At 33.1% G+C, this 26673-nt stretch overlaps 2 protein-coding genes across 2 annotated transcripts; one reads left to right on the top strand and one right to left on the bottom strand.

Annotated features, from left to right (window-relative positions):
* Nucleotides 1-2423: 2423 nt before the first annotated feature.
* LOC142614873 (putative alpha-mannosidase At5g13980) lies at nt 2424-17329 on the bottom strand. The gene is made up of 29 exons (XM_075787522.1): nt 16865-17329; nt 16690-16773; nt 15882-15970; nt 15486-15660; nt 14955-15074; nt 14729-14815; nt 14566-14637; nt 13776-13889; nt 12397-12497; nt 12212-12305; nt 11941-12108; nt 11756-11845; nt 11005-11070; nt 10839-10895; nt 9688-9907; nt 9426-9565; nt 9071-9136; nt 8897-8953; nt 8742-8813; nt 7919-7966; nt 7577-7696; nt 7260-7325; nt 4543-4655; nt 4191-4275; nt 3675-3785; nt 3458-3553; nt 3152-3199; nt 2902-2970; nt 2424-2802 (listed from the first exon to the last, which is right to left on the bottom strand). The coding sequence occupies exons 1-29, from the start codon at nt 17060-17062 to the stop codon at nt 2575-2577; spliced, it is 3054 nt and encodes a 1017-aa protein (XP_075643637.1). The 5' UTR covers nt 17063-17329; the 3' UTR covers nt 2424-2574.
* Nucleotides 17330-23931: 6602 nt separating this feature from the next.
* Nucleotides 23932-26145, top strand: LOC142631533 (putative F-box protein At1g26515). The gene is made up of 2 exons (XM_075805706.1): nt 23932-23954; nt 25053-26145. Exons 1-2 carry the CDS (start codon nt 23932-23934, stop codon nt 26143-26145), a joined length of 1116 nt encoding a protein of 371 aa, XP_075661821.1.
* The last annotated feature ends 528 nt before the right edge of the window (nt 26146-26673 follow it).

Raw genomic sequence — 26673 nt, 5'->3', positions numbered from 1 at the left:
GACCATTTGTGTCTACATCAAGGTTTTTTTTTTTTTTGTGATGTTTTACAAACGCTGCCTAAATCTAGTTTTTTTTTTTTTTTTTTGCAGTGCCTATAAATTTTAATTTCTTACTTTTTTTTATTATATTAGTTTTTATTTTATTTTTAAGAAACAAACACATACAAGAAAGAAGGAAATGACTAATGAGTATTAAGAGATTTTTTAAAAAATAACTATAAAATTCAAACTATTTTATTAGTCAGCAATGTTTTCAAACTATTTAGGTATCTAACAATTTGAGTTTGTGAGACTTGATTTTACTGTAGCAAATTGAGTTTTAAAGACTTGATTTTTGTTCAATCCATGTGGAACTCGAATCTCTAAGACTCGAGCTCCCCAACCCGAGAATACACCCCAGAAACAAGAAAATGCAGCAACCAGAAACCAGAAAAACCAGAAAATGCGCAGCAACCAACAACCTAGAAACCAGAAAAATGCAGCGACTAGAAAATGCGCAGCAACCAGAAAATGCAGCAACCCAGAAAAGAAAACTCAACACAAACCCACGCAGAAAACTAGAACAGCAACCTAGAAATCACAAGCAAACCAACCAGAAAAGAAAAAAAAACCCAGTTAATCAACCCAGAAAACACTAACAGATCCAGAAAACACAAACCCACAACAAAAAATATTCCATCTGAGACAGACGAACCCAGAAAAAACAGAAAACAAATCAAGAGATAAACCAATGGCGCTCCCGTGCCGAAATCGTGATTTTTGGATTTGGATTTTTGCTCGGACTGAGATTGTGATTTGGGTTTCGAATTTTGAGAAATGGATTTAGGTAAGGGGTTTGGATTTTTGCTTTGATTGAGATCATGATTTGGGTTGAGATTTTGAGAAATGGATTTAGATGAAAAGAAGGAAGAACTGGCTTGGGTTTTTGGGGGCATGGCAGATGGAGGGAAAAAAAAAAAGAAAAAAAAAAAAGAAAGAGAAAAAGAAGGAAGGAAGAAGATGGTGGAAATCAAGTCTTAAAGACTCGAGTTCCACGTGGGTTTCCACCTCAACTTTTATTCCACCTCAGCTTTGCCACCTATAAAAATCGAGTCTCTTAAACTCGATTTGCTACAGTGAAATCGACACTCACAGACTCGAATTGTTAGATACCTAAATAGTTTAGAAACGTTGCTAACTAATGAAATAGTTTAAATTTTATAGTTATTTAAAAAAAAATCCAAGTATTAACTTCTAACGTAAAGACATATCACAAACTCCACTAAAAAAACATGATAACTTTTTATTATTATATTTTATTTTGTTAGTCATTAAAGTATAAGATTTAAGATAATAGTGATGTAAAAATGATATTACACAGTTACACTACAACAGCTGTGAATTATGGTATCTCTAATGTTAGTTTCTTTTCTCTCTTTTTTTTTTTTTTTTTTTTGATGAACTAATGTTAGTTTCTTTTAAAATCAATTGTTAAAGTATATAATCATATAACAAAAGACTTAGTTTAAATCTCCTACATTAAAAATGAATTAGTGTTTTAACCATACAACATAGAAAGATTGTTATAATGCTGATGTCATAAGTTCATATAGTAAAAAATAAAATAATCTAAAACATTGTCATAAAATAGATACCACAAGTTTGAATTAAGATAATAATAGTGAGTTTTAGTTAGCTCAACTGGTAAAGTCTCTAATGGTTATATAAGAGAACTAAGGTTCAAACCTCGCCTACACCAAAATCTGATTGGTGTCTTGGTCTAATGATAAAAATTTATCATCAAGAGCGGATGTCATATGTTAAAACTCTCTCAAAAAAGAAGAAGATAATAATAAATTTTTTTTAGAAGTGCTACGTCCACAACATTTTTACAACAAATCATAGGTGGTTAGTTATAAATTCTAATTTGAATCTACTACTGAAATTACTTTTCTACCCCACCAATGACAACCTTTAACGACTTTTCACATAGAATTTGTTGTAAAAATATTATAGAGATATCATTTTTTCTCTTTTAAAAAAAAAAAGGTTAAAAAACATAGTGCCCCTCACATTGTGATGGGGAAGCATCTTCAGTCTGACTGACCCTTCATTGCAAAAAATGGAAAATTTATTAACCTAAAGAATTAAAAAGGTGATTTTGACTCATTTTCTCTTCAGTGGTAAAGGGCTGAGTTCATTTTGATTTCTTATGGACCAGAAGAGCTGATAAGTTCGATATTAAACAATGGGAAAATAGTTAAAATATGCTTGAGTGCAAAACAATATGATCGGATCCGATGATTCCGACCGTGTATTCAGTACTCTGATGATACAGGAAATTGTCAACTTATTTATACTTAACATCCACAAGACATGCAAGCTTGCTATGACATACATAAGGCATAGAGATTGAGCTAATTAATCTTGTTTATTGATACACGTGGGTAAAGAGCCATTGTACAAAACTTAGTCTTGGGGACTAAAACACTACAACAGAAATGGAGCTCAAGACTCAAGTTGATTGTGGATTATGGTACAACACAAAGCAAATGTCTTGTAAGGACCTCATGTCATGGGGCATTTCTTTTCTTTTTATGCATCAAATACATAACGGAGGGACTCTGGATTGAAGTCAATAACAAAGGTGCGGATTTCCATGGGGGCAAGTTCTACAACCAGTTTAGCAGGATCAACAGGTCCACCCCTCACAACCTTGTTTTCTTCTCGAGAAGACCCTTCTACTTTCCAAACGAGTCTCTTCTTCTCCATTTCTGTTCTTTCTTGGTTGGCAGATAAGTTTGTCTCTGTCACTTTACTGATCTGAAACAGACATAATATAAGTAGAACATTATTATGAGACAAAATTATAAATTGGAGTTAACAAAGATGCCTGGATAGTGTCATGAGACTCGTCTCTACCTTCTTTCCAGGAAACAGCTTTTTAAGCTCTACACTTGTCATTACAGAAAGATTCTTGTCCTCTCCAATCTTGCATAGTTTGAACAAGCCAATCAAAAACAAAACAAAAAAAAGAAAAAAAAAAGAAACAACAACAACAACAACAACAATAATAATAATAATAATTGAATGAGCATTCATCTAAACAAATGAAGTACTGTAGAGCACACACAAAACATCATTGAGCAGAATTTGTAAGAAAGAGTTAAACCTCATATAAATGTGCTAATCGAAGGAGAACTTTTCCATCATCAAGCTCCTGCATAATTCGGGGGAAGAAAAATCAAAATGAGAAGAGAAAGGAAATTCCAAGCTGCTTATCTTCAGCCCCACTGTTGAGTTAGTTGTTGAGGTCTAACACTTCTTTGATAACTGGTTTCTGTTTCTTGTCTTATACTTACTGAAAAGACATTGATAACTGGTTTCTGTTTCTTGTCTTATACTTACCAAAATAACATTGCAATGAAACGATAAATAATAATGGAACTAGAAAGAAAAGCATCAAGTGGTCAAGTACCTGGAGAGTTATTAGAGCAACATTATCAGGCAAACTGTATGAGGAATCAATCCCTGAAAAACTGGCTACATGAGAACTCATCGCGTTATCACCATCCTGCAAATAGAGAATTACCTTTTTTAGACACTACCTACCTTTTTTTCCCTCTTATTTTGGTAACTAACTAAATCAGAAGACTAGAATAAATGAGATTAAATCTTTTCTTTTCCAAGTTTACCTGTTCGGCAAAGGCTAGCAAGAGTGGAGAATATATTTCCTGGCCAAAAGTTCGACGCCACTTGGCACCCTCTCCCAGTGGGTCAAATCGGAAATAAAATTTTCCTTGGATCTGTAAAAGTCATCAGTATGTAAGAACTGAATGCTAAAAGTTTCAGCAAATACTCCATATCACATTACTTAGGAGAGATTAAATTCAAAATATCATTGCAATCTTGACTTGCTATAAAGGCAATGTGAAAATCTTCGAAAGCAACATTCTCAGGAATAATATACGCTATATGGATAATATAACTTACTAATTGAAAATAAGTTCACCACATAATTGGATGGAAAATTCTTGACACAGATGCCACTTTCTGGCTCTAAAATACAATGGACAATAGCCAGGAATTTTCTGAGATTAATTGTTGAGTGAGTAGTAAAGTTGACTAATTAAATCACCTATGGTGACAGTTCTAAACCAACATGCCAGCTACTTGCTGAAAACGAGTTCCAATGGGTAGCATGTACTTACTGTTAGTCCCGTGCATTTATTAAGAACACAGACTGTTTCATTTAAGGCCTCTGCAACACCTTTTGAATCATCAAGTAGTAGTCTCCTGTAAAGTAAGATGAATGAGAGAAATTCTCAATAATGTTTCTGATTACATGTGGTGCATGAAAAGATTAATCATGAATTTATGCATTACCATTTAAGTAATGCTATTAAAGTGCACAACAGTTATTTATTGCCTCTAAAAATAGCTGTAATGTCCATCATTCTTTTAAATAAGATCTCCCTTCTGAGTTGTGCACACCAATGAAATACCAATCCTTTTAGCATGGATATTAACCATGACGAAATTAACATGGAAGACAGAACATACCTGTGAAGCATCAGCTCTATTTGTCCATCCACTATGCTGGATCCCCCTAAAGACCGATCCACCAAAATTGAAAATTCCTTCTCATTATCTTGCATGTAAATCCCAAGATTAATCTGAAAGTACAAATTAGATGATGTATCAAGCAAAAGGCAAGGATAGAATTACTGATTGTAATTTTCTTTGACTACTTTATTATAATGGGGCTTAAATTCATGTAGAAATGTATGGAAGAGCTAAAAGAATCAGAGTACAAAAACATCAAATTTCACCACAGGCACATTCATTTTATCCTGCTTATGAAAGAGATGTCATCAGTGTGTCTGTGAACTATAGGCAGAACACACTGTTTTAAAATACTCACTGGATTCGTAGTAGTCATAATCAAGGTCTCTGAAGGATAATAGTAGTAGTAAAATATATCTAAGCCCATGACACCGGACAACCAAAACAAAATTAAACAAGAAGAAAATAAAAGGATATGATCTATGAGTCAGCACTTAGGCCTGACTTGGAGTCAGCACCTAGGCTTGACTTGGAGTCAGCACCAAGCAAGATAACCACTAGGAGTCAACACCTAGTGTGGAACTGGAGTCAGCACCAGACCAAAAGAGCATTTTTTTCATTCATCAAAATATCATCTATCTCCTCAAGGAGTACAATAAGTTGCTTATAAAAGATTGCTAAACTTTAATTCTAATTGGCTTAGGAAGCCCTAATTGTCTTATTACAAAAATAACCCTGCCTCCAAAGTAAACTACTAATAGCCTAATAAACTACTAAGACCTAAAACATAAAAATAAAATTGACAGGTGTAGACACCGAATTTTGTACCCCTTACGACTCGGGCCCTCATTCCCCAATGATACTCGAACTCGAAGGCCCAAGGCTAGTTTAGAGCCCAATCAAATATCAAATTGACTTGAGGAGTGTTAAAATGAAAAATATAATCTTTTAAATAAGCAAAAATCTATTTTTAAAAGTAAAAAACCAAAGTGGCCATCACCCACGTACATGGGCATCGACCTGCGTACGTGGGCCAAAGCATGCGTATGCAGGCACATTCTTGCGTACGCAGCTAGGGTTTCAAAAGTATGAAAAATGCAAGTTTTCTACAAGAATGACTGAAGTTTGGAATGAATCTCACATCGTCTAGGAGCCATTCCAAACCCCATTTTTTCCACTATATAAAGCCTTACATAGTACATTTTCAACACACAGAAATCCCACAGGAAAAACCTAAGATTCACTAGAAAATAGTGAATCAAAAAGGAGTTTCACAAAACACCCTCAAAGCAATTTTATTTGATAAAGACCTTTTCTGGCCCCAATCTTTTTAGTTTAACGTTGCTAATCACTTGTTTAATGACTTGTGATAGATTTGACTGAGGGGAACCGTCAAAATCAAAGTTTGGGGACTCCTTTTTGAGGTATCAAGTTTCAACCTTTCTTTTCTCTTTTTAGTCTTTCTTTTGCTGTTTAATCTATTTTTCTTGCTTTGTTTGTGTTATAACCAGTTTGTTTAGAGTAGGTTTATGTTTTCTTGTATATTCTGAGCATGTTTGGCTGCTAGAATTAGGGTTTTCATTCCTGCTTTGTTTTTCTGCTTTTGCTGTTTCTAGGTTAGGGTACGGGCGTGTCTACGTGCGCATACTTTTGTATGCGCACGTAGGCTCGAAGTATGCGTACGCATACAACTGGCCTGCATAAGCAAGCCTATGTATGCACACGCATACCCGTGTCGGAAACCCTAAATTTGGTTGTCCAATTTCTTTTGCTTTGTTTGTTTTACCTAATATGCCTCTATTTTAACCTTCTGATATGCTTTTGATTTGTTTTTTCTTTGTTCACATGTTTGTTTGTCATTGTATGCTAGATTAAGGTTGATCTTCTTATTTCTTAATCTTAATACCATGCCATTCGTTCACGTGCCCACGCATTGATGCCATAGGTGCTGAGTTGCTACAAAGTAAGTAAAGGTAGGTCATTCATTGATATGAACATGCATCTTTTGTGATGAATATGCTTGTATGATGTTTGGTTTTGAGTATGGATGATTACATGATCTTGTGATTGCCATGATTAAGTTACTGCCTTGCTTTAGATGTATGATAGGGCTTTCACATGCTAGATGAATGCTAGGGTTTGTATATGTGTGTGGTTTGGCTTTTTATTGCTTTATGGATGGATATGATGTGTTGTTTTGGGATGATGACGCCATATTGTATGTTAGATGCATGCTAGTGTGTGTAGAATGTAAGTATTGAATTTGTTTTTGATAATGTTAAGACATAAGACACAATGATGGGAGGCCAACCTTAGGGTTAAGCGATCTTGGATGCCTAACACTTTCCCAAAAGCGTACCTAAACTCCGAACCCATATCTCTGGTAATAAGACCAAAAGGTCCTTCCTCGAAAAGGACGCTATATATATGGTTCCTAGACCATTGCAAAAACTAAGTGGCGACTCCCTCCTTGTGTACACAACTGGCAAACATAAATAATACCAAATAAAAATCTTCCTGCATCTCCCGCATCAGCCCACTAGTACAATCAATAATTAGCAAGCACAATTTAAGTATACACCAGGAGTACAGCCACCCAAGCAAGGTAACCCATAGTGAAATTGAGAGCTTTAAATGATTATAGAACAATTTTTTTTTTTTTTTTTAAGAAACCAAAAAAGTTGGGCAATATATTTATTGAAAAATGAACATACTGGATAATAATTTCCGGCAACAGGTTGGTTCACTTCCAAGTCCCAGTCTGTTCTATAATCACGAATCTGCAAATGACATAAATGCTCTAGATCATTTTAAGAGAATATTGGAAAATGAACATGATAACATACACTCCAAGAAGTTCTTATCTATGTTACTCATAATATATTGGGACATATAAACACCACCAAAGCTGGTATAAAGAGACATATAAAGAAACTTGAGGATAGGTTCAAGTTGGAAACTATTCTTAGCATCCTGATGCACACAAACTTACATGTTAATGATGACATATAATGGCATGTAAGCAACATACCCTTTTGATAAAATCGCGTCCATTAGAATCTGAGTAAAATGTTTTGTTGGTAACCATGGAAGTTGTAATTTGAGTTGCAACTTCTTTGCCAAATCCATCATCAATAGGAATAGGTCCAACCTGATATTACAAATTATTTCATTTAACCACCATAGGATTATCCAGCACATAAGATGCAGAGCTAAACATTAAGATCCAACAACCCAACAAATGAAACCAAAGTCCCCCACCCCCCTAAGTGCTTGATTCTCTCCACCAACCAGATGAGATGGATAATAATAATAAAAATTAAAGCAACAATACCAATAAACAACACAAAATGAGCTATCTGGTAAAGCTTACAATAAACTCGACTTCAGCATGCTCTTTCCCATTGTGAAGTCTGGTAGTCTGCAAACAAATTTTTACATAACATAACTAGCAACAGGGAAACTGAATCTTTATTAAGTAGTAAATATTAAAGATATTGTGTGCTATCATTTATTCTAACAATGATATTAATAAAAGAGATAATGAATGATCCTACTTCAAAATGCTTCATTAATTGTCTAAGTTGCAATCAATTTTTTAAGTTATAGCCCAACCATGATCAGTGCATAAGGGCAGTTAGAGCTGGAACATAAAGGTGTACATAACAATGATAACAAGTTTTTTTCTCTATGTTTTCATGTTACTGTCACATTTCATGGCTTCAAACCAAACCTACAAACATGAGTACATGACATACTTATGTTATAGTGTATTTGCTAAAAGCTTCTGAACAAAGATTTTTCTTTAATGGGTATGAATCATATGAAACACACTAAATCGAAATCAAGAGAAACACAAAATTCGTATATGCAATATCTAAGTTTCTGAAAACATATAACTACAACAGCAGATTCCCTGAAGTTACAAAAGCACTCATAATTAGTTGCACCTGAATTAGCATTTCTTTCCTAATCTTAGAAATTGTGCACAAGACCATAAGTACAAGAAATATAACTTTTAATCCAAATGATAAGCTTTAGTTGAAATTCAGAAGTGACTACTCATCGTTGATTTAAAAAATATATATTGTCATTATCTTCAGCATGCAATAGTAATGTTCACAGTGCTGAAACAAAGGAAAAAGGTTTTGAGGAAAAACATAATGCATAGACAGAAATCATAATAATCAAGGCACCTGATATATCCATGGATTGATTTGTTGATGTACTTCCTCTACTACTGGTCCACGCAGAACAGTCAAAGCAACCTGAAACTTTTAGCAGCTTCAAATTGAGATTACCATGATTATTAGTTCCCCATAGAGAATAAATATCAGAAGGCATCACACACCTGTTCAGGCTTTATGGGAAATGTGCCATTTGGACGGAAGACATATGCCCCAGAATTCTGAAAAATAACTTGGTAAGGGATGATTCAACAACTCTTTCAACTTTTAAGTCATGCAATTTCAAAACATAAATAAAAGAAAGGTTGAGAGAGATATGTAACACAAGATAAGTGTACCTGAGTTTTGCCACTTCCATTATATCCAGAGTAATAACTGTAAGATTGTTCAACTGATTCCTCAACCTTCAAAAGTTATGACTAAGTGCATTAGCTACAGGATCATACATTTTCCTGCTTTCTTCTTTTTCTTTTTTTTTCTTTTTTTGATATATATTTTATTTTGGGGATGGGGGGAGGGCAGATGGGGTAAGGAAAATGAACTATTAAAAAATGCAGCAACAACAAAATCATTCATTTTGCTTTTGATCATAGCTAAGAAAACAAAAATTTTGAAAAAATTAATGGAGGTGGAAAATGTAAGCATAAATTTCAAGTAACAAGTGATTACAGAACTATCAGGCACATTACATACCAAGTTTCTGCTATTAACATAATTTATCATCTTTCCTTGATCGGTGGAAAAGGTAAGCTTTAAGTTTCCTTGACCAACTTCAACAGTATATTTTTTACTATTCTGAAACCTGTGTACAGATGATCTGGTTGAACCCGCACCTACAACCAAAAGGCAAAAACAATTCAAAAACTTATACTGGTTCCTTGAAGAACGGATTTCAGGTTTTTCCACTTCGTAAAAATAATCAAAAGGTATATCTATTGCAATAATACAAGCAGACCTGGCTTTTTGGCACTTGAAATAGTGTATGTGCTGAAACCAAGTGGTGGTACAGACACTGAAAATGCAAGCAAATACTTGGGTGTCTCAGTTGGACTTTGACCTAAGTACGCCCTAACATAGTAGTTCCTTAAGTCCATATAGGCACTGGCAGGAGGAAGAAGTTGCGATTCAATTTCTCTCCCCTCAAAGTCATAAACAGTAACATTTTCATTGATAACCTAAAGAAAGTAAGATCTTGTAAGTAGGAATAAAAGCTATGCCAATCTATATTTACAATGGAACATGTTTGATAATGATGAAACAATGGGATTGCCATAGTACAAATACTCCTAGACCTATCGGAAAATACATGGGATGCACTCACACACGCATACACCCCAAAGAACTACTGTTGTCATGATTTACTGAGGCCTCTCATTTTACCTTTAAAATAAAGAATTATTCCCCTGAGAGAGAGGGAGACATTTCAGATATCGATGAAGTCATCAATTACTAACCTTACATTCAACTGGTCCTGGTCCACATTTTGAAATCATTTCATACACATACAAGTGGGCATTCACATATACAATGCTCAGGCTTAAAAATGTCATTTTAATCATATAACTATTCTACCTAAACTAATACAAGTTTATTGTGCTTTGCATCATTCAACATTAATCGATCTAAAACTTTTATTTTTTAGAACGCTATTAGATTGGATGTCTATCGTAGAAAGCCATTCTATCCCTTCAATTTATGATTGATGGATGCTTGTAAATTTTTTTCTTGATTGTATTGATCCCTAGCTGTATATGTCATGACTCATGTATACTTCGGAGAATATTTTTTTTTTATGGTTAACTAAAATTATTATTACTTAACAAAAAAAAAAGTCTACGTAAATGTTTCTGGTCCTCTCCCTGTAATCAACCAACCGACATAAAAAACCATTTAACTTCTCATATTGTTCTTTAATGAATAATTTCTGACTCATGAAAATGAGTATGTTCATCTAGATTGAAGATCCAATACATGTAAGTAGCCTAACTTCTTCAATACATACTGCATGACTAGTCCACACATTTAGATCATTGAAAGAAATGAAAACCACTATGCAGCCTTAGATTTCGGAACACAAGACACTGTTATAAGAATGGAAGTACTCACAGGAATTTGAATTACATCATTCCTCTTCCATCCAAGAGAATTGTAGACCACAACTACCTACAAAGATAAGAGAACACCAAAAAATGGTATTTATCTAAGTGGAATAGAAACAATCATAATTATTACAAGGAGAAAGAACATAATATAGGAAAAATATTTTCCTTACCAACTTTTTTCCTTGAGACAGATCAACTTCTGATCCAGGACAGTAACTTATATTCAGAAGTGGGCACTAGAAAAAGAAAAGAAAAATAAGAAGATAATAAAAGGAGAGAAGAGTACAAAAACAATTCATATGTCAAAACCATTTTTAGCTTGATTTTCAATGTTTTTTTTTTTTTTAAATGTTTCCTGCAAAATTATTCTTTGACAAGAATGTCAATAAAAAAATCATTAAATGACTTGTTAGTTGTTACAAGAATTTATGCCCAAAAGAAGTTAGCATTATGTAAAATTAGCCAAAACTGAAAGAACAAAGCTAATATACAAATATTAGAACAAAAGTTTTCAAGACAATTTAATTTTCAGTTTAAAATTTTAAATTGAACAGAATTTTCTAACTGCAGAGGTCATTTTGCCCATTATCAATCAATTAGGAGGGACATTGTTCATTTTTAGAGTTAGTGTGGAGGTTGAAATGGATCCTATAGATTAGGGGGGCAAATTACAATTAACCCATAATAATACAAAGATAAACTATCCCTCTAAACATTACCATCTCTTAGCCATTGAAAAAAAAAATGCAAGGATAAAGGATTTCAGCCAAAAAGTACCATATTAACAAGAGAAATAATAATGTACTCAAAATTTAAAGGTAAATCAAGGTACTATATATGACTATACGAATTCCACAATAAAATGAGCCCTTTAAGCAATGAATAAAAATAGATCACTAGCTGAAGATCATAATACTTTACCTGTTGAAGCTTCAAAGTTGGGTTCCTGCATCCAATATTTGACGTAGACTGAGCCAAGCAAGAAAGTGAAGATGCAACTAATTCCTCAGCCTACACATAAATTTTGAAGAAATGAATGAAACTTGGAAGAGAGAGAGAAACTTTGAGAAAAAACATTTGGTTGAATTGTTAAGCCAAACTCACACCTCTGTGTACCCTATTGACAAACGTTTTGCGTAATCATTAGCCACATGTTGCTGTTCTGTACCAGTAACTCCGTCATGATGTTGAGCAATTGCTAAAGCATCTGCCAGTGAATCTGTATTGGGCCCAGAACTACTCCTCCCATTGAAAAACTCTAGTTGCCTTGCAGCCTAATTATTCATTAGAGACAAATAAATTTCAAACTCTAAAACTGTCATTAGACTGTTCCAATAAAATCCATCAAACAAACAAAAATAGTCACATATATGATACCAGATAATAGCCACTCATTATTCTGACATAGCGCTTCAAGGCTGGTCTACTGGTAAAGTATCCTGTCCAGTATGCATTTGCACTATCTGCATAACTGGCATGGTGCACACTTCAAACTTAAAGAAAACGTTGAAATGAGAAACAACAAGAAAATAGGTTATATAACATCCAAATGTTAAGCTTACGGGAAAAAATCATCAGTCTTGGTTGGCCAGGATTCATCTGTAGCATGCTTTGCATCAGTATATATGGATGGGGTAGAATATAGAGCATTGACACGCCCATCCTAGAAAAGCCCATTAGAACCAAAAAACAATTCAGAAAATAAAAGAAGGATGTGAAATGATGAGGCAAAATTTACTGACACAAAAAAAAATTCAACATTAAAGAGAGAGAGAAGAAGAAGAAGGAAGATACATGTATGAACTAAAACTTATTTTAGAATGGCATGTATTAATTTTGATACAAGATAGAAATTTCACTCTAACCTAATCTAAGTGTATATGTGTGTGAAGCTCCCTCCTAGAGACTTGAATCCCGACCTTTGCCCCTCACACTCCATAAGCCCTTATACTTGTAGAGTGACCATCGCACCAAGGGTGTGCGGTGATAGAATGACATGTATTACTGAGATGGAACTATTAACTCATTTAGCACGAGTATAAAAAGTTTGAATAATGTTAAACCCTTATGGCCAAACTTGGATAATTACGCGTAAAGAAATGGGACAAATAAAATGAAAATTTTGGCATAGCTTTTAAGATTATATATCCTGCATATTTTATCAATCCTAATAAGTTTTAAGGCTGATATAATACAGGCCAAAATTGAGCACAATTGCATATTCCAAATGCTATAATTACATATTTTAATATGAATATAAGCAGTATAAAGTATTTCAACTAGGTAGAATCTCCGTACCATGCCATTTATTCTTCAGATTCAACCTAAATCATGTTTGAATTTTCCAAATAGGAAACAAAATCAATGCTTCCTCAATTCTTATTGTTAGAATTATGTTTAAGTGATTATATTTACCATTTCCTAAAATCTTAAACTTTTGGAAGAATTAGTAATTTAACATGGTATTAGAGGCTTAGAGCAAGAAATCTTGAGTTCAATCCCTGTCTTTACTCTACCTCTCATTTAAAATGTCAAAAATCACACGTGTTGAGCCCTACTTATTAAGAGGAAGATTAGGCCCACAAGTGAGGGGGAGTGTTAGGATTAAAGTTAAGTGATTAAATTCACCATTTCCTGAAAGTTTAAGCTTTTGGGAGAATTGTTAATTTAACACTTACCTTCTAGTAGATTACCAACATTATTCCATAAATTATTACCAGCAGCCTTTATCAGAAATACAATGCATCTTAGTTGGAATGAGTATCTTATCATCTAATTTGCCTTTCTTGAATAAACATGAGACATGCATATTAATTGCAGAGATTATTACTTAAATGATGGGCATGTCAATCAATCCTCAACTTAAGGACTTCATAGAGACATGAAAGGAATAAGATTATAATGATGAAAAACCATCTTTGCAGTTTTAACAATCAATCACCTTGTTGACATAATGAATGAGTTTGTCCATCTGTCGAAACCAGGTGTGCGCATACTGATACTTAAAATCCGTTCCCATAGTCCACATTATATGATTTGTTCGAGTTATATTAGCCTGAAAAAGAAAAAATTGCAATTGGAAACTATCTGAGGCCCTTGTAAATGGGAAAAGATAATTGCTTTCAATGCTTAACTGGAGTTCAAGTTCATAAAACGTAATTCTATATTCTTTAAGAACGAGCCACATTGCTTTGAACACAGCTATTGTCATATTAATGCATAAGGGACATCTCCTGAAATAGCTGTAACTCCAAATAGATAATTTAGAACTATCGTGATTTCACACTTCCAGAAATCAAAAGGAGCAGTAAAAGATGACAAGGCAAACTCAAAACTTATGGTGCAACACCTACGCAGAGTCCAAGGTTGAAAAGCCTTTGAGCCTCTTGTAGAAATTCCAAAAGGACACTCGGTTGTGATGTCATGTTTAGTACAGATTAGCATTTAGAAAGATGACAAATAAGTCATGATTCATAGTAAGAACTGGCCTTAAGCAGAAACTTACTAGGAAAAATTTAACACATTGTCCCAGCAACCATATAGTTTAAGATGTGAAAATTCAAATAAGAAAGAGGAGACCTCACCAGTCACCATGGAGGAAACAAGATATGCAAACGTCAAAATTGAAGATCATTTGAAAGCAAATGTGAAAAATGTATAACCCATTCCACCAAATAATGGGAATGCAAATAAAATAATCACATGCAGGGTGAAGAGCTTTTCCCATTTACCTGTGATACTGCAGCAGCAACAAATGCATCTACTCGTTCTTGAACATTGTAATCGAACAAATTAATGTCATCCTTCATCAAAAGAGGAAATGAAATTTAACTTTGCAAACAAGTAAATACTCAAAATGCTGATAGCATCTATAACAAGTTTCATCATTTTTACTTGAACTATTGGGGAATCATCGTTAAGTTCATAGTAGAAACCACCAGGTGGAGGCTCATAATTCTCCGGAAACGCACCAGCAAAAATCTGCGCATTTAAGAAAGAAACTTACAAAAAGTCAGAAACAATGCAAAGGAAACAAAGAAATATAACTATTATAAGTAAATACTGAGAAACCAGCCCTGTCCCCCCCACCCCCCAAAAAAAAAAAAAACTTGCTCTTTACCCGAGCAGATGAACCAAGGCTCTTGGAACCCTGCCAGACAAATTCAAGACTTTTCTCATTTTTGCGTTTAGCCCGGTCTTGGTAATCTATCCGACCAAAAAAAAGTGAGTCGAATCCAAGCTGCACAAATAGCAGAAATTGACCGATGTTTGTGAGAGATGTGCATATGGAAGTTCTTTCAGTCATTTGGCTCTTGCTTAGTTTTGACTTTACACATTGTGGGTTTGTAGAAAACTGAAAAATAATTTTGACCTTATTGCTGAAAACCGAAAATTGAAAACACTGTAGAAAAATAATTTTTAAATGTGTGAATAGTGTCATGGGACCCAGTTTTAAAGTTGTTTTTTTGAAAAAAGTAGTTTGCGGGTCCAATGAACAGTGCACGGAACCCACTAAAAAAAAGCACCGCTGGGAAACGCAAAACGCGCTTCTCAAACGGAGGCTGTTTGTGCTTTGAACAGGAAAGGGAATATGACAAAAGAAGCTTCAAAGCTAAATATAAAGAAAAGCTAAATATAAAGAAAAGCTTACTTCAGCTCCCAACAAATAAGCTTGCACAGCAGAATGTCCAAAGGGATCAATTTGCCAACCAATTCTTGGAACAATACCAAACTCCTCTTTGATAAACCGATGCCCAAGGGTTGTCTGATCAATCATGTCAATGTAATGTGTTGCTGCCTCATCATGCATACACATACCTCCATTTCTTCAATATAAAAAAAAAAAAAATTGAATAAGAATCAAGGGGTTAAAATTTTTTTTGAAAACAATCCACGTTAGCAAACATGAACGAATGATTTTATATCTTATGCCAATGAGCACTAGCTCATCTTGAGCCTCCTCCCCCTTGCATTCGCTTGGCAGGCCTCTATAGAAATTTAAGAAAAGGAAAAATAGCATGATGTATTTGTTAACTTAGTATGTTACATGAACTCTAGTTGACCCGAGCTCAATAGCTGCTTGACCACATGCTGGATTATCTCACCCTGGTTTCTCCACCAGCGCTGGAAAAATGCCTGAATTTTTGAAGCACAAGAAAAAGTCATAAAATTAATATGTTCTGAATATAGGACAAAATACATATAGATGGCAAGAATTGAACAGATGGCATCATCTAACGGCTGGTAGGTAAAACATGTCATATAGGTACCAGAAAACTAATATATGATGGTACCAACCATGTATATGAAAGAGAATTGCATTGACACTCAAAGTGTCTTCACACCAAAATACCAAAATTGACCAAAGTTCAACCAATTCTTAGCACTTAGTTTCTTCACTTTTAGATTTTTAATGCTAAACTAGACATTTGATGTAACACTGTGATTCAATGAACTGCAATATTACAGTTTAATTGCAAGAACAGCAAAGAGGGCATTGGTGAGACTGAGATGGGGCATAATTCAAAGGCAATAAAAATGATTTTATATTATTTTTAATAAAATTTCACTGTCCCAAATTCCGATTCTCCTATTCTCATGTGCAAGTTCAGCATAATCCCCTGCATTCTTCATAGTCTCTCCACCAACCAAGCCATGATGCTTTGTTTGTTTACCAGGACAATGTAGAAAAAGAAATAGCAATTTTAAATCTTAGATTATCCATCAAATTGGACCCAAGTAAGAAAAGCCCAACATAATTACTGAAGTGTGTGGATTTTCATCAATTAAACCATTAAAGGTTAAAATTTTAGTTTTCTTAAAATGAGAAATATCAATTGGACCAACAAACTTGCCTGTTCAACATAGATAAACTTTCGATTCGGGTCAGCCAATAGTGCAGGCACTAGAGAATCCAATACATTTTGCACACAAGCCACCTACAAAGCCAAAAACAACATGTTTAAGTTTCATCTTCAGTCAAATTCATAACAAAGACAAAAAGGGAAAGAGAGCGAGAGAGAGAGAGACCTGGATGGAATTGTTGGAGCCAACGTAGTACTGATCAACTGTCTTCAACCAACCAACATCATCGTGGGTGTGAGGAACCAAATGGACATTGAGCTTTCCGGGGACTATGCCTTGGGAAGTATTGTACACCACGAACTTGGATTCAATACATACAACTCCTGCCAAAAGGACCAGCCACAACAACACCTTAATCCCCATTAAAGACACCAAATTTCTCAGTTCTTGTCACAGGCTTAAATTGCTGCTGATGCTACTAATATGGGTGTGTGATTTTTATCAGAAAAGGTGGGTTTTTGCATGGATAATAATCCTTTACAGATTACAAGTGTCTTTTAGAAAGGTTTCGGATGGGGTTTTACGGGTCAACTTGCCCATGTTGAGTTGGTATTGGAATGGAGAAAATTGTGAGGAAGTGAAGCTGTCAATGACATTTTGAGTAAGAGTACCATCTTTTTTTGTCTGACTCGTTTTGCTTTTTTTTTTTTTTCTTTTTTTTAAGAAAGTGAGGGAGAGTAGAAGAGGGAGCCCTCATTTGTATACTATGAGGGCTAGCTTCAAATGTGGATCATAGAATGAATGCTAGGATACAATTGATTTATTATATGAATATTTAAAAAAAAATTAAGAATTGTATGTAATATGTTGTTGATTTTGGTACGAATCACATTAATTATAATTAAGTTTATATACATTTTGCAGTGATTGATGATACCTCATTTTTCATGGAACATGTGAGAAAGTAAAGGAATTTTAACCAAGAATACATTTCTCAGTTCCTATACTTTAAAAAAATGCTAAAATTATTACGAATTTTACTATAAAAGGCAATTAATGTGATTAGTGTCACTTCAATGACATAATAAGTAAGTATTTGTAGCATCCTATACTTTATTATTCACCAACACAAAATGGTTACTCTATTTAAGGAAGTTGTAAAATCTCAATTAAACTGGAGTTAACTTAATGGAATATTTTCTTTATTAATTGGGATAGCCAAAATAATAATCTCTGATATATAACAGATTTGATGGTTAAAAAAGAGAGTTAAGATTCAATCTATGTCTACACTAAAAATTTAGGCGAAACTACACTATTGGTCCTTGAAGTTTACCTTGTGTGTACAATTAGTCCCTCAAGTTTGAAGCGAGCACAATTAGTCTCTTAAGTTTTAAAACTGAGTTGTATTGGTCTTTTTACTAACTGTTGTTAACAGTGTTACTTATGTGACTAACGGAACAATGACTTGGCATTTTTTTTAATGATATGGCATGTTTTTAATTAAAAAAAATTACAAACTAAATTTACATGTGGGAAAAAATAATTACGGGTAAATTAAAAAAATTACTTTCTATCTGTTGTAAGAAATAAGAACCCACAACGTATTTAAAAAAAAAAGAAAAAAAAAGACTTATTCAGCATTGCTTAACTAATATTCTGTAAAGAGTAATCCAAAAGTAACCTTCATAATACAGTAAAATCTATAAAAAAAAATCAAAAAAAAATCAAAGGTGGTCGTGTTTGGTGGACTTGTGGACAAGAAGTTTCTCAGCGATATCGTGGTCTACGATGTTGGTACTATTTTTTCTTTTCATTTCTTTTTTCTGATCTTGGCTTTGTTCTTAATATTTGTTTTCCTTATCATTCTTTCAAATTCTTTGGATTTAGCTTTATGGGTATTTCTAATATTACTGTTTTGTTCACCTTTTTCTTTTTTTATTTGTTTAGTTTAGCTTCATTTTTGCTGTACCAATTTTTAAAAAAACATGGGTACGGCTGTCGTCGGCGACAACTATGGCTTGGGCTATTGCCGACGGCAGCAAGGGCATGGGATTTCAGGCGGTGGCAATTGTGGGTTCTTTTTTTTTTTCTTTTTTCTTTTTTTGAAACTACATTGTGGGTTCTTAGTTCTTAAATTTAGTTTGTAATTTTTTTAATTAAAAACATGACACATCATTAAAAAAATGCTAAGTCATTGTTCCGTTAGCCACATAAGTAACACAGTTAACAACAGTTAATAAAAGGACCAATACAACTTAGTTTTAAAACTTAAGGGACTAATTGTGCTCGCTTCAAACTTGAGAGACCAATTGCGCACACAGGGTAAATTTCAGGGATCAATAATGTAGTTTCGCCAAAAATTTATTGGCCTTTTGATCTGATAATAAAGAATTATTATTAAGAATCGACGTTGAAACTAAAAAAAAAAAAATTAAAAAAAAAAAAGGAGTAAGAGCTAAATGCACAACTCAACATTGGAAAGACTGACTACTGCTCACAAGGAAACAAAGAGATCAAGGTGTCTCTTTTCAATTTGACAAACCTGTTTGAATTTCTTTTCTCTTTTCTTTTTTTTCTTTTTTTAAATTTTCCTTTTAGCCAATAAAAATGTGGTAGTTGTATTGCCATATAACTCATAAAAATGGTCCATGAGAATTTTCTTTGAGTCTGCCCGGGTTGAAAAACTAATTAAAGTGCTTACAAGAAATTTAGGTACCTTCTAACATTGTTTTCTTAGGATCTAGCTATTAATTTTGGGTTTTGTTAATGAGTATCCTAAGGATATAAATTAAAGGAATGTAAATATATATTACGAATTACAATACATAATTTTCAAATACAAAAATGCCCTTGTTAAAATTCAATGATTCTAAGTAATAGTACCATATTTTTTGTGTCTGATTCTTTCTTCTTCTTATTTTAAAGGAAGTGGGGGACAGCAAAGGTAGCCCCAGCAAGAGGGAGCCCTCATTTGTATGCCATGAGGTCAAGCTTCAAATGCTGATAATAGAGTAAATGCTAGGATACTGTCAAATATTCACAGTAAAAAAAAAATACTCTCAAATATTATTATATAAATATAAAACAAACAAAAAAAAATTAAGAAATTTTTTTATTAGATTGTTGACATGATGCTACCCACATTAATTATCAATAATTTTTATAACATTTTGTAATAGGATTGATAATACCACATTTTTTATGTTATAGATGAGAGAAAGCAAAGGAATTTGAACTCATGATGTTCATACATACTTTAGGAAAATCTTCAAGAAAATGTTAAATATATTGTGTATTAAAAATTGTAATATCTTATTCTTTATCACACACCAACATAAAATTTTAACTCTACTTAAGGTACTCTCAATAAAATAAAACAAAAAATTCTAAAGGAAGTTTTAATCTGAATAAAATGGGAGTTAACTTTATAGATTATAATTGAATTAATTTGGATACCCAACAATGGATTATCTATAAAACTAACGGTGTGTTTGGTTAGAGTGAAAATTGGGAGATTAAAATGGGTGTAAGCAAAGTGGGGAGAAAATGGTCTGGAATGATATTTGGTTGAGGGGGAAAATGGGAGAGATTTTAATGGCACCAAAGAGTTTTCTCCTCGAACCTACAATTTGAAATGATTTTGGAGTCTCCCAATCTGGGGAGAGGGAGAGAGGGGGGGCTTAAATAGAAATTTACCCGTCTACCCTTTCCTCTCTCTCAAGTTGTTTCTTTCTTTTTTTTTCCTTTATGAAAGTAACGTTTAGTTTTTTCATTTCTTAAAAAAAAATTTTAATGCAATAGGATCATGAAAGTAAATTTATACAAAATTTATTTTTTATCTTTATTTTTCTTTTCAACAAAAAAAGAAGAGTTTTTCATCTTTTCATTTTTCTATCAGTCTAACCAAACACATGAGAGAAATTCTCTTCTCAATAGCAACAATCTTTAGCCCAAGAACCTCTACCAATTACAATTAGCCCACCAAAATAAGTGTAATGAATTAAAATACAAGCAAATTGGTACGAAATAAAGCTAACACAACACTACTCACAAAGAAACAAGGAGATGCAAACCTCTTTTCAATTTGACATTTAGGTCTTTTTTTTTTTTATTAGATAAAAATGTGGTTTTTTTATTATTAGATAAAAATGTGGTTGTAGTTTTCCTATGTATAACTCATCAAGTTGGTCCATGGCCTTAACTAGAATTTTCTTCGAGACCGTCAAGGTTGAAAAGTAATAAACTAAAGAGTTGACACCAAGTAATTTGGGTATCATATTGTAACTCAGCCAAGGGAGGAGATGCATGAAGCTTGGACATTACCAATGGCACCAAAATACAAGGTAAATGTCCATGGCGCTGTCTTCACTCAAGCACGAAGGTCTATGGTAGGGGTGGTGGTCCGTGACCATGAAAGGCAAGCTACAGCAACTTGAGTAAGTTAATTCTTTAACCTTTTGGTCCATTAGAGATTGAGGCGAAGGCTATGGAGATCGGAGTATATTTTGCTTGGGATGTTGGTATAAGGGATGTGGTGGTCAAGAGTGATTCCTTGTGGCTGATGCTGTTTTGGGTTTCTGTACCTAGCCTATAACTGTGTCTAATATTTTGACCAGTGTAGTCCATCAGTTTCGTAATTTTAGATCAGCTGAAGTCTCCCATGCCACAAGGCAACAGGCCTGCACGTCTTTTGACTACGCAAGCTAAAAAAAATAGATAGTTTTGATAATTATGTAACCTGGATGGGGGAAAATCCATCGCTAATTGAGTCTGCTATTTCTCATAATATAATTAATTTATCATCTCCTTAATAAAGTTACAAGTTTTTCATTAAAAAAAAAAAGTAATTTGGGTACCTTATTATCTTGTTTTTTGGGGCAGGCTTAAGAAATAGTAAATATTTAATAATGAATTTCAATGCACTACTTTCAAAAATAAAAATATTCTTGTCAATATAAATCATGGATTTTCATGCACAATTTCATTAGAGTTATGTGTGTTTTATATATATATATATATATGCACAACTTGATTTTATTTTTAAAAAAATATATAAATATCATTTAACAGAGTATTAAATACAAGCCTTTAGGATACTCTTTAACAAAAGCCACATTGTTATGAATATTAGGAATTAGAGCAACTACATTTGACTGGGGAAAAAGAGCCATTACATGAACATTATGATTTTGTTTCCCAGAAAATACATCAGGCCAAAGGATTATTATTGGTTTTATTCCAAAATTTCTACATCCCTCTTGTTTGAATTTCAGCCCTTTTCATAGGTTTATTATATTATAGAGTGGAGGCTGCAAGAGGATAAGTCTAGGATGGTGATAAGTGTAACATATTTAAGAGGTAAGGATGTATACTGCCTACCCAATAGGGCCAATACAATATAATAGAGCCACCCACAATGTATGGGTTCCCATTGCCTTTATATTAATCTTGTTAGATTATCCTTCGTATTAAAGATAAAGCAAAATCTATGGTCATAAGTTTTATGGCAAGACTCTTGGTCACAACTTTAATATGTTCGACTATGAATGATGGCAAAAAAATGGTGAACTTACGTAATCGTGATTGTTCATAGTTACACATGTTATTAAATTATGGTAAAAGTTTTTTCAAAGTGTATTACCATAGTAAAAACTAAAAAGAGATGGGGAGAATGAAGAATTGAAGATCATTTCTGGTTGTTACAGTTGGAGTACTCTAGACAGTTGACACTTCTAAGTAGTGTTAGATTTGCTAGATCATGAGGCAATTGCAAGGTGTGCGGTTTAAAGTGGTTGATAAATGAATTCTTCAACAAACTCTATCACAGCAGTAACTGAAGGATCTTTCATGCACTTAAGTTGAAACTATCATAACTTATTCTCATGAAATGATAACTAAATTGCGGATTTAAATTTGGTGCAATAGACCATGCAATTAACATTTGTTGTGACGTATAAAAGTTAAGATGGTAAAAAAGTATAAACAAATTTTATCTATAACATTAGTTATAACCTAAGATTACAATTTTACTCAATAAAATAAATACTACTACATATTTTAAAATTTTAGTTGTTGAATTGCATGTTCTTTGCATTATTAATACACATGTCAAATTTTGTGTCAATCAGATATTATTTACTATATAATTTATAAACTTATATTTTATACGTAATTTTAAACTACAAAAACTTACAACTTAGACAATTTATTGACGATATAAATATTAATCTTTAATTTTTTTTAAAGTTTGCAAGTATGAAGGATATAAGAAGAAGATGTAATCCAATGGTGGATTTGTCAAAATTCATCTCCAATAAAAAGATATTAAGTAAGGTTATAACCTAAGATTACAAATTAATTTTGTAACTAAACTTTGTCCAAAAAGTATTGGAAAAAAAAATAAAATTAAAAATTAAAAAGTAAAAGGTTAAAAAATTATCATTTTAACTTTTATATCTCAAAAAAAAAAGGTAATTGCATGGTGCAATACCTTGATTTCTTTCGTCAGAGACTTTTACTTCTAGGTTAACTTTTTCTCCTCAACCTCAGCTATTTCTTGAATGGCAAACAAACTCTTCGCTGTGACTTTACTTATCTAAAAAGATATGGAAGGAAACTAAGAATTATACATTCGATAAGAGCAAATTAGTCATGCACTTATTGTTCTTAGTTACCTACTTACTCTCCATGTCAATTTGGAAGCAGCAATATCTTCAAATTATCTCTTGCCATTACTGAATAGTACTTGTCCTCTCCAATCTCTGCACACTTCAAAAAGCCACCAAGTCATGTTTAGAGTATATGTAAACCAAACAACAATAATTGATAAATCAGACTATATATATAAAGCACTATTGCACAGGATAGGAGTGAATATTAAAGCTAAACTAAGTTCCAAACAACAGGTCTACTTCAGTTGCAAAAAATAGTTTAGTTGCCGTTTAATTTTAATACTTTTGTTTTCGTTCCAACTTCAGGTGCTCACGACCCAAAAAGAGAGTTCACCTATGGGAAGCCCTTTAATTTGTTTTTTGTTTGACCTAAGGGAAGCACTTGAAAATGGTTCATTTCATAGCATATGATCAATGATAATAATAACGTTAAAGTTCAGACTTCAGAAAACTAATATTAGTAGCCATTTGCCCCCCCCCCCCCCCCCCCAAAATAAAGTCTTAACAATTATGATTTATAAATGAGCCCAAAATATCTACTATAACAAAAAGGCATAAGATGAAATAGTTCCTAATTCAAACAAACTGAAATCCTAAAGGAATATCAATTATTGCACAATGGGTGAACATCAAATTGCAGGGTAAAACAATGTTCACTACGAACCACAAAGACCACAACATAAATGAAAAAGATAGTGTAAGGCTAGCAACAAAAAACACAAACTACAGCATCTTTCCCTTATTCACACACAAAATGTATGTACGCATTTGAGGATATAGTTTATGCATAGCACTATTATATAATATCACAATCCTAGTGAAAAATTTTATGATTTGAATTCATTGAAATCCAAATAGAAAACAAATGTTACTCTGTTTAGAAATTTTGGTTTGTGATTTGAATTCATTGAAATATCAAGGTATGTGTAATCTTTTGATTTGTGTTTGTTTTGCGGGTAATTTTGGTTTGACCGAATTTTGGAATTTTTGATTTGTGATTGTTTTGTGTCTAAATTTTTAGACTGAATTTTTATTTTATGGTTGAATTTTGGTTGGTCTAGTTAAAGATGTTATTTTTGAGCCAATTAATTTTGTTTAGACCAAACAAATATTTTAGGTATAAATGCCTATCGGAATGTACTAGATTTTTTTATTCTTTGCTCACAATGATGTACCCTATCTTTTCCAAAATTTTGAGGCCGCATTCCACTTGGGTCTTAGCCATAAAATGGAATGTAAAAGTTTTACGTCTCTTGCGGGTTACACGTTCTTTGATCTGAATTCCGAACTTCATTAAGTAAATATCGTACGGGGCTATCAGTGTATTTTGCTTTGGGATAATCTCATCTCATGCCGTTTTATTGGGTTAATTAGAATGTTTGGCATTGATTGAAAATTGTCAAGCTTTTAAAACATTTATCTAATAGAATTTTACTTAAACTAAACTATTGTAACATTTGATAAGATAATTACACACAGAAGAGAAATAATAAATATATAAGATATAAAACTTAAAATAAATAGAAAAAAAATAGTGATAAAGTGAAAAATTGTAGTAGTTTCAGATGTTTCAGTTTTATATATAGATGAGTATATTACTGTGTTTTTGAGAGTCGAGCCAAAGAAGAAGAAATAAGAACAATAGAAGGACGCAGAAGTTATGATTCTCTCCCACATGAAATTATCCTCCATATATTCTCATATATATTCTTACGGTTTCCACTGGATTGTGTGTTCAGATTGAAGTGCGTGTGTAAGGCATGGTCTGTGTTAATCAGTGACTTTGAAGCTTTACACTTGAAGCGCTTGAGGGAAACATCTCCTGGGATCATCTGCTTGCACACCCATCGTAATTCTCGTGATTGCAAGATTTCCTTCGAAATACGTTCTCTACAAGTAGGATTAGGAGGTGGGTTTAAGACTCTCTTGAAAAAAGACGTATTTAGATCAAACATCGACTCACGGTCCTGGAGTTTCGGCCAAGTGCATTCCTTGGACGGTTTGATCTGCTTGAAGGATGGCCAAGATTTTGATGTATTCAATCCCACCACAGGAAAGTTTGTTAGTCTCCCACCTTGTCCTTGCGATGTTTTTCCAGATATTCTAGATTCGCGAAGGTCTGTTATATTATCTGGATTTGGATATTGTCCTCTGACAAAGCAATATAAAGTATTGAGCATCTTTCACTATGTGTATGGAGATTTGTTTAATCAGACTCCACTTTCTGGATTCAAGGCTGCAATAATAACTGTGGGTCGTTCGAATTCATCATGGAGGATTATTGACATCCCATCGTCCTATCATTTTTCTAATAATATGACATTCTGTATTAATGGCACTTTCTACTGGTTTGATTCCTCCAAAAACCAAAATCAATATCAATATCATCACATTACAGCATTTAACGTTAGTGATGAAACATTCCAAGAAATCGGTCTACCTCCACAAGTTGACATGTACCCTTCAAAGACTTTGTATTTGGCAGAAAATGAAGAAGGGAGGTTGTGTTTAGTTGACTTCGTTAAACTCAATGGGCAATACTTAGATGTATGTATCATGCTGGAGAATCATCAATGGGAATTTCGATTAAGAGTCTTTTTTGAGGATTTCCAACAATATGAATATGATGCTTCTGACTCATATTTAGAATGTGTATCATGCCTCAAAATAGGGAAAATACTAGTACTTTCAGACGATGCACGAAGATGGTATTTATATGATATCAAAAGCAAAGCTCTTGAATTTTCTGATCTCAGAAGCTCTCCTCCTAATAATATGTTCCGAGGTGTTAGTATTTTTGAAGAAAGCTTCACCCCTATCTGTAGGAGCTAAGCAGGTATACATCCAAGTCCCCAAAACCAAACTATTTTGACTTTCAAAATGTAAAAAAATAAAGAACACCCAATGTGAGAAAAGGATCCATATTGCCAAGATTTCTGTAATTTTGTGTTGAATAATCATAATAGATTTTTTTTAAAATTTTTTATTATATTTGGGCATGTTTATGTTCTCAAAACAAAACTTAGAAGAGCATTACCAGGCCCTTAGCATTGGAGTATAAAACCCTTCAATTGCTATTTTACACCCTCACACACCAAAAACATGCTTCATCTAGTTATGTCACATCACTGTAGAATTGATTTGTTTATATTATTTGTCGGTATAATTTATTTTATTTTTGAGTTGTATGTAAAATATAGTTTATTTATATTATTTTTGAGTTCTATGTAAAAATAAAAGTTAGGATGTTGAGTGAGTTATAAAATAAGAAATTAAAATAGATAAAATAAATTGTAAAATAAAATGGTAAAATAAATAAAATAAGTTTTGAGAATCTAAAATTGATACTTTTTGCATCCG

This window comes from Castanea sativa, chromosome 1 (assembly GCF_040712315.1).
Source record: "Castanea sativa cultivar Marrone di Chiusa Pesio chromosome 1, ASM4071231v1".
NCBI lineage: Eukaryota > Viridiplantae > Streptophyta > Magnoliopsida > Fagales > Fagaceae > Castanea > Castanea sativa.
This window is presented reverse-complemented; position numbering and strand designations above follow the sequence as displayed.

Excerpts from the sequence above, each read along its gene's own strand:
- LOC142614873 (XM_075787522.1), bottom strand. The coding sequence starts at position 17,062 with ATGGGGATTAAGGTGTTGTTGTGGCTGGTCCTTTTGGCAGGAGTTGTA. Across the intron at positions 12,498-13,775 it reads TCATTCATTATGTCAACAAG|GATGGGCGTGTCAATGCTCT; the intron begins GTGATTGATTGT and ends GGGCTTTTCTAG. Across the intron at positions 12,109-12,211 it reads TAATGAGTGGCTATTATCTG|GCTGCAAGGCAACTAGAGTT; the intron begins GTATCATATATG and ends ATGAATAATTAG.
- LOC142631533 (XM_075805706.1), top strand. The coding sequence starts at position 23,932 with ATGGGTGAACATCAAATTGCAGG. Across the intron at positions 23,955-25,052 it reads GGTGAACATCAAATTGCAGG|ATTGAAGTGCGTGTGTAAGG; the intron begins GTAAAACAATGT and ends TTGTGTGTTCAG.